This window comes from Scyliorhinus torazame, chromosome 11 (genome assembly GCF_047496885.1).
Source record: "Scyliorhinus torazame isolate Kashiwa2021f chromosome 11, sScyTor2.1, whole genome shotgun sequence".
NCBI classification, from domain to species: Eukaryota; Metazoa; Chordata; class Chondrichthyes; order Carcharhiniformes; family Scyliorhinidae; genus Scyliorhinus; species Scyliorhinus torazame.
This window is the reverse complement of record NC_092717.1, coordinates 146,822,995-146,835,079: the sequence shown is the minus strand read 5'-3', so window position 1 is coordinate 146,835,079 and position 12,085 is coordinate 146,822,995. Positions and strand designations below refer to the sequence as shown.

Sequence of the window (12,085 nt, the reverse complement as noted above, 5' to 3'; positions counted from 1 at the left end):
GGCCTCGTCAAAAAGAAAAAGGAGGCATTTGTCAGGGCTAAAAGGCTGGGAACAGACGAAGCCTGTGTGGCATATAAGGAAAGTAGGAAGGAACTTAAGCAAGGAGTCAGGAGGGCTAGAAGGGGTCATGAAAAGGCATTGGCAAATAGGGTTAAGGAAAATCCCAAGGCTTTTTACACTTACATAAAAAGTAAGAGGGTAGCCAGGGAAAGGGTTGGCCCACTGAAGGATAGGCAAGGGAATCTATGTGTGGAGCCAGAGGAAATGGGCGAGGTACTAAATGAATACTTTGCATCAGTATTCACCAAAGAGAAGGAATTGGTAGATGTTGAGTCTGGAGAAGGGGGTGTAGATAGCCTGGGTCACATTGTGATCCAAAAAGACGAGGTGTTGGGTGTCTTAAAAAATATTAAGGTAGATAAGTCCCCAGGGCCGGATGGGATCTACCCCAGAATACTGAAGGAGGCTGGAGAGGAAATTGCTGAGGCCTTGACAGAAATCTTTGGATCCTCGCTGTCTTCAGGGGATGTCCCGGAGGACTGGAGAATAGCCAATGTTGTTCCTCTGTTTAAGAAGGGTGGCAGGGATAATCCCGGGAACTACAGGCCGGTGAGCCTTACTTCAGTGGTAGGGAAATTACTGGAGAGAATTCTTCGAGACAGGATCTACTCCCATTTGGAAGCAAATGGACGTATTAGTGAGAGGCAGCACGGTTTTGTGAAGGGGAGGTCGTGTCTCACTAACTTGATAGAGTTTTTCGAGGAGGTCACTAAGATGATTGATGCAGGTAGGGCAGTAGATGTTGTCTATATGGACTTCAGTAAGGCCTTTGACAAGGTCCCTCATGGTAGACTAGTACAAAAGGTGAAGTCACACGGGATCAGGGGTGAACTGGCAAGGTGGATACAGAACTGGCTAGGCCATAGAAGGCAGAGGGTAGCAATGGAGGGATGCTTTTCTAATTGGAGGGCTGTGACCAGTGGTGTTCCACAGGGATCAGTGCTGGGACCTTTGCTCTTTGTAGTATATATAAATGATTTGGAGGAAAATGTAACTGGTCTGATTAGTAAGTTTGCAGACGACACAAAGGTTGGTGGAATTGCGGATAGCGATGAGGACTGTCTGAGGATACAGCAGGATTTAGATTGTCTGGAGACTTGGGCGGAGAGATGGCAGATGGAGTTTAACCTGGACAAATGTGAGGTAATGCATTTTGGAAGGGCTAATGCAGGTAGGGAATATACAGTGAATGGTAGAACCCTCAAGAGTATTGAAAGTCAAAGAGATCTAGGAGTACAGGTCCACAGATCACTGAAAGGGACTACACAGGTGGAGAAGGTAGTCAAGAAGGCATACGGCATGCTTGCCTTCATTGGCCGGGGCATTGAGTATAAGAATTGGCAAGTCATGTTGCAGCTGTATAGAACCTTAGTTAGGCCACACTTGGAGTATAGTGTTCAATTCTGGTCGCCACACTACCAGAAGGATGTGGAGGCTTTAGAGAGGGTGCAGAAGAGATTTACCAGAATGTTGCCTGGTATGGAGGGCATAAGCTATGAGGAGCGATTGAATAAACTCGGTTTGTTCTCACTGGAACGAAGGAGGTTGAGGGGCGACCTGATAGAGGTATACAAAATTATGAGGGGCATAGACAGAGTGGATAGTCAGAGGCTTTTCCCCAGGGTAGAGGGGTCAATTACTAGGGGGCATAGGTTTAAGGTGAGAGGGGCAAAGTTTAGAGTAGATGTACGAGGCAAGTTTTTTACGCAGAGGGTAGTGGGTGCCTGGAACTCACTACCGGAGGAGGTAGTGGAGGCAGGGACGATAGGGACATTTAAGGGGCATCTTGACAAATATATGAATAGGATGGGAATAGAAGGATACGGAACCAGGAAGTGTAGAAGATTGTAGTTTAGTCGGGCAGTATGGTCGGCACGGGCTTGGAGGGCCGAAGGGCCTGTTCCTGTGCTGTACATTTCTTTGTTCTTTGTTCTTTGTTCTTTGTTCTTTGTGCACCAACGTAGCCCCTAAGACCATAAGACATAGGAGCGGAAGTGAGGCCATTCGGCCCATCGAGTCCACTCCACCATTCAATCATGGCTGATTTCAACTCCATTTACCCACTCTCCATAGCCCTTAATTCCTCGAGAAATCAAGAATTTATCAACTTCTGTCTTAAAGACACTCAACGTCCCGGCCTCCACCGCCCTCTGTAGCAATGAATTCCACAGACCCACCACTCTCTGGCTGAAGAAATTTCTCCTCATCTCTGTTCTAAAGTGACTCCCTTTTATTCTAAGGCTGTGCCCCCGGGTCCTAGTCTCCCCTGCTAATGGAAACAACTTCCCTACGTCCACCCTATCTAAGCCATTCATTATCTTGTAAGTTTCTATTAGATCTCTGTAGCACCGTCAATATGACGCGAGGCAGGTTGAGGTAATGTCAATTGAAGGCTTTATTAAGCAGAACTTTATCCCCAGTGTGGTTACAGAATGCAACTGCTGAGGGAAATGGAGGGAAAAACCGGGTTCTTATACCGGCATTTCTGGGTGGAGTCCAGTAGGTGGCAGATCCTATCAGGACCTGGCATCCCTCCACCAATAGCCTGTCGACACGTGGTGTACCGTAGTACCCCTAATACATACCATCACAATCTCCCCTCAACCTCCTAAACTCCAATGAATATAATCCCAGGACCCTCAGACGTTCATCGTATGTTAGGCCTACCATTCCTGGGATCATCCGTGTGAATTTCCGCTGGACCCGCTCCAGTGTCAGTATGTCCTTCCTGAGGTGTGGGGCCCAAAATTGCTCACAGTATTCTAAATGGGGCCTAACTAGTGCTTTATAAAGCTTCAGAAGTACATCCCTGCTTTTATATTCCAAGCCTCTTGAGATGAATGACAACATTGCATTTGTTTTCTTAATTACAGACTCAACCTGCAAGTTTACCTTTAGAGAATCCTGGACTAGGACTCCCAAGTCCCTTTGCACTTCAGCATTATGAATTTTGTCACCGTTAGAAAATAGTCCATGCCTCTATTCTTTTTTCCAAAGTGCAAGACCTCGCACTTGCCCACGTTGAATTTCATCAGCCATTTCTTGGACCACTCTCCTAAACTGTCTCAATCTTTCTGCAGCCTCCCCACCTCAATACTACCTGCCCCTCCACCTATCTTTGTATCATCGGCAAACTTAGCCAGAATGCCCCCAGTCCCGTCATCTAGATCGTTAATATATAAAGAGAACAGCTGTGGCCCCAACACTGAACCCTGCGGGACACCACTCGTCACCGGTTGCCATTCGAAAAATAACTTTTTATCCCAACTCTCTGCCTTCTGCCTGACAGCCAATCGTCAATCCATGTTAGTACCTTGCCTCGAATACCATGGGCCCTTATTTTACTCAGCAGTCTCCAGTGAGGCACCTTATCAAAGGCCTTTTGGAAGTCAAGATAGATGTGACCATCTTAGCTTCTTTGCATTAAAAGTGTATTTCCAAGAAATGGGCATCATAGTTCCTCCATTGTTAATCTGCCTGGAGGCATAATGAGGTGTCGGAAAGGACCCATTGTGCCTCTCACCCCCAAGAAATTTGGCTGAGAACAACTGACTCTCTCAGGGGAACCTAAGAATTGGATTTAAAACTTAGTCTCCTCACTAATATGGCAATGCACTTCTGGGTCGAAATTCTCCCGAAACGGCGCGATGTCCGCCGACTGGCGCCCAAAACGGCGCCAAACAGACGGGCATCGCACCACCCCAAAGGTGCGGAATGCTCCGCATTTTTGGGGGCCAAGCCCCAACATTGAGGGGCTAGGCCGACGCCGGAGGAATTTCCGCCCCGCCAGCTGGCAGAAACGGCCTTTGTTGCCCTGCCAGCTGGCGCGGAAATGACATCTCCGGGCGGTGCATGCGCGGGAGCATCAGCGGCCGCTGACAGTTTCCCACGCATGCGCAGTGGAGGGAGTCTCTTCTGCCTCCGCCATGGTGGAGACCGTGGCGGAGGCGGAAGGGAAAAAGTGCCCCCACGGCACAGGCCCGCCCGCGGATCGGTTGGCCCCGATTGCGGGCCAGGCCACCGTGGGGGCACCCCCCGGGGCCAGATCGCCCCGCGCCCCCCCCCCCAGGACCTCGGAGCCCGCCCGCGCCGCCTTGTCCCGCCATTCAAAAGGTGGTTTAATCCACGCCGGCGGGACAGGCAATTTATCGGCGGGACTTCGGCCCATCCGGGCCGGAGAATCGAGCGGGGGGGGGCCCGCCAACCGGCGCGGCCCGATTCCCACCCCCGCCGAATATCCGGTGCCGGAGACTTCGGCAACCGGCGGGGGTGGGATTCACGGCAGCCCCCGGCGATTCTCCAACCCGGCGGGGGGTCGGAGAATGACGCCCAATATCACTACTGAAGTAAACTGGACACATCCCAGTTATTGGGAATAAATGATTAATTTTGACTTACTATATAGCCTTCAGAAAGCTGTATATGGTTTAACCACAATTATCAAGCATTTCTGCAACAAATCCATACATTATACAGCAATATTGAGGGGAATATTAACCAGATCTCGGGAAAGCCAACAGCTAAAGGGAGATGAGGACTAGTGTGTGGAAGGGTAAGGTGCTTGTGAGGAAGCAAGAGCTGGAGTGCTTCCCCTCAGTTTGCCAAGCTGACCTACTGCCACCCTGACCTGGCCTTTTTGATTCTATCCCTATTCTCCCTGTTTTACCAATCCCTATTCTTCCTTCCTCTTAGCTAACCTACCATTAATCACTCCTGTCCTTGACACCAACTTCCAATCTTCTGACACTGGCTACTGATCACCCTGTCAACTCCCCCCTCCAAACACTGGACACCAGCCTCCAATCTCCTCCCCCCACTCCCTCCACCCCCCCCCCCCCCCAACACATGGCCTCCAATCTCACCCACACAAATCTCAGATCTCCCCGCCATGACACCACCCCTCCTTCATTTTTGGCGTTCCCTATTCTTTGCTCTCTTCTTTTAAGTCCATGGGTGCAGCATTATGTTGTAGGCCCACAAGCAGACAGCCTTTTAATTTGGATAACAAAGGCAAAAAATATTAACCAGATCGTGCACTGAATTTGGCTGGATCTGAAGGAAACCCGTTTATCCAGATTGCCCCTATGGAAAACCGCCGCTACTGACCCCTTCCCCACTACTCCTCCCTCTAAATCTCAGAACCACAAGCTGGAATGGAAAGTAAATTTGCTAATCTGGACATTCAGTGGAGTCCTTTCCTGTGTTCTAATGTCTCTGATAACAAAATTGCAAGATTATGGGCACGATTCTCCCCAAAACCTCGAAATTAATTTGTGGAAGGTTTTTCAGGGAGTTTCCCACTGGTTCTGTCGGTGAGTTCCCCACCGCTATTCAATGACACTTAGTCACTTTTTTGTGTCCTGGGGTGTTTCTCACCGGATTAGCCCACACTTCGATTTTTTTTAGCATCGGGGAGCTGAACTCAAGAGTTCGGCCCGCCATTTTGAAAGGGTGCCCTGATCTTTAAGTAAGCTTGTGGGTCCCCCAGACCCATGGGCAATGTCACCCCCCCCCCCACACACACATGGACATTACTCCACCCCCCCCCAAGTGAGGACACCCTGCTATGGGGTCACTGGGGCCCCCCTCTCTTCAGGCCCCCCCCCCCTGCAAGCCCCTCTACAGCACCCCCTCACGTCTGGGACTCCCACCCAACCTCCCGGAGGCCCCTACTTACCTGCCCTGCACCCCCCACCCTTTAAACCGTCCTTCCACCATAATGTCATGTGCATGCCACCATGGCACCTGGGCACCCTTGCACTGTCACCCTGACACCCAGGCAGTGCTCCTGCTGGCTTGGTAGTGCTATCCAGGGTAGCAGTGCCAAGGTGCCAGCTGGGCATTGCCAAAGTGCCCACAATCCAGGGGAGCAGGGGGCCACCCTGCACATATCCTGACCAGCCTGGGGTCTCCGATGGCCTGGCAAAACCTCGGATGCCATTCTGCCTGGTCCACATTTGTGTAGACCAGCACTAATTGGTGCCTGGCTGCAGCCTCCATGAGAGGCCGGAGAATCGAGGGCGCTTGATCCTGCACGAGTAGGTTTACGACCTACTTCCGTGAGCATTATTTGGTCCCGCCCGTTGGGGCGGGTTTCCAACTTTGAAGTCTCGTTGGACTTCGGAGAATCCCGGGAGGCGCGGAGCCTGTCAGGAGACGCGATGCAGGCCTCTTCCGGAATTCTCCGGCGCTTTGCACTCAAGCGGGAGCACAACATGGTCGGAGAATCGTGCCCTATATTTTCATAGAAACGAGAAAAATATTTCAGTTAGTTTATCATTTTCATGGGAGGTACTGCTGCCTCACAGCGCCGTGGACCTCGGTTCGATCCCGGCCCCGGGTCACAGTCTATGTGAGGTTTGGACATTCGCCCCGTATCTGCGTGGGTCTTACCCCCACAACTCAAAGATGTGCAGGATAGGTGGATTGACCACGCTAAATTGCCCCTTAATTGTAAAAGAAGAATTGGGTACTCTAAATTGATATATTTTTTCAAAGTTTATCATTTTTTTGCCATAGACCACCAATGTACCATAGAAGGGGGCCCTTTTTACATTGTTGTGATATTTGCAAGCTTTCCAGGGCACATAGGGAGAATTGAGCCTGGCAATGTATAAGGTGGTTTCATTTTCATAGAGATGCCTCAGTGCTGGGGTCCCCAGCGAAATCCTGCACTATAAGCCGAGCTTGAGCTGTAAGGAGAAAATTACATACAGTCAAGAAGGCATACGGCATGCTTGCCTTCATTGGCCGGGGCATTGAGTATAAGAATTGGCAAGTCATGTTGCAGCTGTATAGAACCTTAGTTAGGCCACACTTGGAGTATAATGTTCAATTCTGGTCGCCACACTACCAGAAGGATGTGGAGGCTTTAGAGAGGGTGCAGAAGAGATTTACCAGAATGTTGCCTGGTATGGAGGGCATAAGCTATGAGGAGCGATTGAATAAACTCGGTTTGTTCTCTCTGGAACGAAGGAGGTTGAGGGGCGACCTGATAGAGGTATACAAAATTATGAGGGGCATAGACAGAGTGGATAGTCAGAGGCTTTTCCCCAGGGTAGAGGGGTCAATTACTAGGGGGCATAGGTTTAAGGTGAGAGGGGCAAGGTTTAGAGTAGATGTACGAGGCAATTTTTTTACGCAGAGGGTAGTGGGTGCCTGGAACTCGCTACAGGAGGAGGTAGTGGAAGCAGGGACGATAGGGACATTTAAGGGGCATCTTGACAAATATATGAATAGGATGGGAATAGAAGGATACGGACCCAGGAAGTGTAGAAGATTGTAGTTTAGTCGGGCAGTATGGTCGGCGCGGGCTTGGAGGGCCGAAGGGCCTGTTCCTGTGCTGTACATTTCTTTGTTCTTGTTCTTTGTTGTCAGGACGAGACATATTGGCCCATCCAACCCGTCCCACATAACTACAATGTTTTGTGCATCATAACAGATCCACTCAATAGCATGGTATCCAAATGCCATGTCATAAAATGTTTACAGAAAGTGCACAAGGACAAACTGCTTTGTACTGGTAAAGCCTGATGACTACCTGAAAGCATTGAGACTTACTGGGGAAACAATCATTGTACCATTGTATGAACTGTTACATATATGCAAGATTTGAAGGGTATGTTTTTAGAAAGTGAATGCATGATGATAGTAGCAGGATTGCACAGCGAGACTATCACTTCTAATGATCAGTAAACAACTCCTTTATATGAATGACACTAATTCATGAACACCTGAGAAGGTAGATCAGATAAAAGTTGTCTTACGTTCTGTTTTCCAACAATATTATCAAATGGAAGCTCAGGACTCCAGGAACCTTCAGTGAATGTTGTGGCGCTATTTCTTCTGTCAGAACTTGTACTGGATTCTTTCATAATGTCTTCGGGCAAAGTCAAAAGGCTTTCCTCAGGTTGCTTTATCAGATATGTCTCAATGTTGTGTTTTCTCAGAAACTGATTTCTCTCTTTACCGTGCCCTTCTTCAACCTCATAATCACCATTTAGACAATCCAGCGTCGCCTTAGAAATGTGAATCCTCCTGCAAATAAACAGGTGAGAGAAAAAACATTCAAATCCCACCAAGAAACCAGCCCTCCCGCAAACCTTAATAACAAGAGCATTTGTTTTAAATGTATTATTAAAGGAAGAATAAATTGCTTATGGCTTGTGTAAAGGTCATGATATCTACCCAGGGATTCCGCCAGACTCCAATTTGTTTGCAATGTCAACATCCCAGGACCAGACATCAAATTGCCATTTCCGGAGCCCAAGCACTCCACAAAGCACAGATCCGGAGTGTATTCCTATGCGCATATCAATCTCATGTTTCGTGTGAACTCTCACATATCTACCCAGACAAAAAGAATAAAAGAATTACAGAAATTTTCAAACATTAAGACAAGCAAGCTGCTGCAACTTTAAAAATTGTGTTGTGCAAAACAAATGGGGATAACATCTTCATTAAAACAGCAGTCAGAGCAATATGTTAAACTGTTCTGTGCTAAGAATATGTGATAAGAATTTTAATTTTTTTGAAATCTCTTTATTGGCATTTTTCAAATTTATAAACAGTTATATACATTGTTTGCTGCGTTAGTTTATTGTATTGTACAGAAAAGATTATCCTGCCCTTCCCTTAATTTACCCTATACACATTTTGCCACCCTCTGACTCGGCTTGTGGTTTCTCCCACCCAACCCTCCCGCCCCCTTGTGCCCGTCCCTTCCTGCCCCCTCCCGCCCCCTTCTGCCCACCCCTTCCTGCCCCCTGCCCCTTGTGCCCACCCCTTCCTATCCCCTCTTGCACCCTTGTGCCCGCCCCTTCCTGCCCCCCTCCCGCCCCCCTTGTTCCCTCCCCTTTCTGTCCCCCCCGCCCCATGTGCCCACCCCTTCCTACCCCCCTCCCATCCCCTTGTGCCCGCCCCTTCCTGCCCCCCTCCCGCCCCCTTGTGCCCTCCCCTTTCTGCCCCCCCTCTCTTTTCTTCCCCCGTTAACTTCGGCTGTGCTTCCCCTGTGATTGAGGGGGGAGGGGAGGGGGGGGCGTTGCCCCATCCCTCCCACGTTGTTCCCTTTTTGTGACTTTCCAGCCTTTCCTCTTCCTCCCACCATCCTCCCACCAGGTTGCACATTCCTTTGGTTCCCTCCTTATCCTTATTTTCCCATTGTCCTTCCTCTTTTTCTTCCTATCTCTCCCGTTTCCCCATCTTACTCATCGTTTTTGGCCTCGAACGGGTTTTGGAACAGGCTGACGAACTGCCCCCAAGTATCTAGGAAGCCTTCCTCTGACCCTCGGATAGCAAAGTTCTCCAGGTGGAGAAATTCCGAATGATCAGCGAGCCAGTCCGTAGCTGTGGGTGGTGCTGCTGAATGCCAGCCGAGCAGGATTCTCCGGCATGTGATTAGGGAAGCGAAAGCAAGGGTGACTGCCCTCTTCTCCATGTGTAGCTCTGGCTGCTCCGATACCCCGTAGATTGCCACTCTCGGGCACGACTCCACCCTCAACCCCACAACCTTGCCTCGGAGAAGGCTGTCCAGAACCCAGCAAGTTCGGGACAAGCCCAAAACATGTGTGTGTGGTTGGCTTGGCCCCTCTGGCACCGTTCACATTTGTCCTCCACCTCCAGGAAGAACCTGCTCATTCGTGTCCTGGTTAGGTGTGCTCTGTGCACCACTTTAAACTGCATGAGGCTGAGCCTTGCGCAGCAGGTGGAGTTGGCCCTGCTCAGTGCCTCGCTCCAGAGTCCCCACCCCACTTCTGTCCCCAGTTCGTCCTCCCATTCACGCCTGGTCTCGTCCAGTGGTGTTCAAGCTCCGTCCAGTAGCTGTCCATACATTTTCCCACATAGACCCCCTTCTTTGCTGCCTATGTTTCCCTTCTTTGCTGCCTATGTTTATCAGGTCCTCTAATAGTGTGGTCTCCAGGGCCCAGGTGTATCCTACTGTCTCTTTGCGGAGGAAGTGCTTTATTTGCAGGTGTCTCATTTCCTGTCCTGTCAGCAGTTCCACTCCTCTGTCAGTTTGTCCAGTGTCGCCAGTCTGCGCTATATGTAGACGTCCCTGACTGTCAGTGTGCATCCATCCTATCTCCATTTCCTAAAGGTAGTGTCTAGCATGGCTGGGGGAATCTGTGATTGCCGCAGATGGGAGCCATGTGGGACACCCTAGTTAGCTCGAAGTGCTGTCTCAATTGGGCCCACGTTCTCAGCGTGGCCACTACTACTGGGCTCGGTGTATTTTGTCAAGGCGGATGGGAGCACTGCTGCAGCCAGGGCCTGGAGGGCCATTCCCTTACAGGAGGCCTCCTCCATCCGTACCCACTCTGAGTCGGGTTCATGTACCCATCCCCTCACTCTTTCCGCCGTTGCCCCCAGTGGTAGCACTGCAGGTTTGGTAATGCCAAGCCACCTTTGATTTTCCTTCTTTGCAGTGCCGGTTTGGGACTTCTTGTGTTCTCCCCCCCCCCCCCCCCCCCCCTTACTTTTGTTTTCGGCTGTTTGCTGCAGGGTGTGTTTTAGTTTCGTTTTCAGTTTTGGAGCTGAAGCCAGACAGAGCAGGTGTACTGTTGATCTCTCTGCCATGAAAAGACTATCTCTTGATCATTTAGTGAATTCAGAATTATAAATGTTCTCAGCAGTGAATGTAAACCTAATGTGCTTCTGTTAAAAGGTGTTTCTTTTGTCTTCTGGATGTTGTTTGGGAAGTTATTAATGATTACTGATTCAAACAAAGCTGGTAGGTAGGGTTAGTGAAGTGTTTGCATCACTACCGGAGGAGGTATCTGGGACGTATGAGGAGGTGAAAAAATCCATCTTAGGTGCATGTGAACTAGTGCCTGAAGCCTACAGACAAAGGTTTAGAAATTTAAGGAAAGAATTTGGTCAAACATACATGGAGTTTGAAAGAATCAAACAGATTAATTTTGCTAGGTGGACAAGGGCTTTGAAAATAGACCAAACATTTGAAGCTCTCAGAGAAATTATACTTTTGGAGGAGTTTAAAAATTCAATTCCTGATGTAGTGAGATCTCATGTGGAAGAGCAGAGGGTTAAAACTGCGAGATTAGCAGCATAAATGGCAGATGATTATGAATTAGTTCATAAATCAAAGCTTGGTTTCCGACATCAGTTTCAGCTTGTGAGGGATAGAAACTGGGGACATGAGAAATACTCAAGTGGTAAAAGTAAAGAGGGGGTTTGTGAAAGTGGAAAAGGAAAGCCCAAGTGAAGTGAAAGAGGTGCAAAAGATTGTACAGCCTGATCAAGAGATGATTGATAAGAAGGTGCCAGATCTCTTTTAAGAATTTACTTGCGTGGGTAAAGTTTACTCATGTGTATCAGAAGGAGCAGGTAAAGAAGTCACAATTTTAAGAGATACAGGAGCTAGTCAATCTTTAATGGTAAGAGATGAGGAGTTATGTAGTTTGGGAAGAATGTTGCCAGAAAAGGTGGTGATATGTGGAATTTAGGGTGAGAGGAGTAGCGTTCCATTATATAAGGTAAGTTTGGAAAGTCCAGTGAAGAGTGGTGAAGTGGTAGTAGGAGTAATAGAGAAACTATCTTGTCCAGGAATACAGTTTATCTTGGGTAATGATATAGCTGGATCGCAGGTGGGAGTGATGCCTACTGTGGTTGATAAGCCAGTGCAAAATCAGACAACTGAAGTGTTGAAGGACGAATATCCTGGGATTTTTCCAGATTGTGTAGTAATAAGGTCGCAAAGTCACAGGTTAAGACAAGAGGAGAAATCAAAGAGTGAAGATGAAGTTGAAGTGCAATTATCAGAAACGATTTTTGATCAGATGATTCAAAAAGAACAAGAACAGGTGGAAGATGAGGCGGATATTTTTAGTTCAGAAAAACTGGCGGAGTTACAACAGAAGCAAATAGAAATAAAACAGATGTATCAGAAAGCATACACGGAAGAGGAATCTTAAGTGTATACCAGTGTTATTACTGTAAAAGTGATGTCTTGATGAGAAAATGGAGACCTTTACATAAGCAGGTGGATGAAAAGTGGGCAGAAGTTCAT

The 12,085-nt window shown here is 48.5% G+C and overlaps 1 protein-coding gene and 1 long non-coding RNA gene across 8 annotated transcripts in view; one reads left to right on the top strand and one right to left on the bottom strand.

Annotated features, from left to right (window-relative positions):
• adcy8 (adenylate cyclase 8 (brain)) overlaps positions 1-12,085 on the bottom strand; it is a 150,710-nt gene that overhangs the window by 83,397 nt on the left and 55,228 nt on the right. For all 3 annotated transcript variants that reach the window (XM_072467861.1, XM_072467862.1, XM_072467863.1), the window contains exons 6-7: positions 8,248-8,406; positions 7,827-8,097 (exon numbers count right to left, since the gene is read on the bottom strand). In XM_072467861.1, the coding sequence (XP_072323962.1) occupies positions 7,827-8,097; positions 8,248-8,406 (430 nt within the window). The remainder of the gene's footprint in view (positions 1-7,826; positions 8,098-8,247; positions 8,407-12,085) is intronic.
• LOC140385571 (uncharacterized) overlaps positions 1-12,085 on the top strand; it is a 28,248-nt gene that overhangs the window by 13,328 nt on the left and 2,835 nt on the right. For all 5 annotated transcript variants that reach the window (XR_011933404.1, XR_011933403.1, XR_011933405.1 and 2 more), the window contains one exon: positions 8,010-8,111. This is a non-coding gene — a long non-coding RNA (uncharacterized lncRNA). The remainder of the gene's footprint in view (positions 1-8,009; positions 8,112-12,085) is intronic.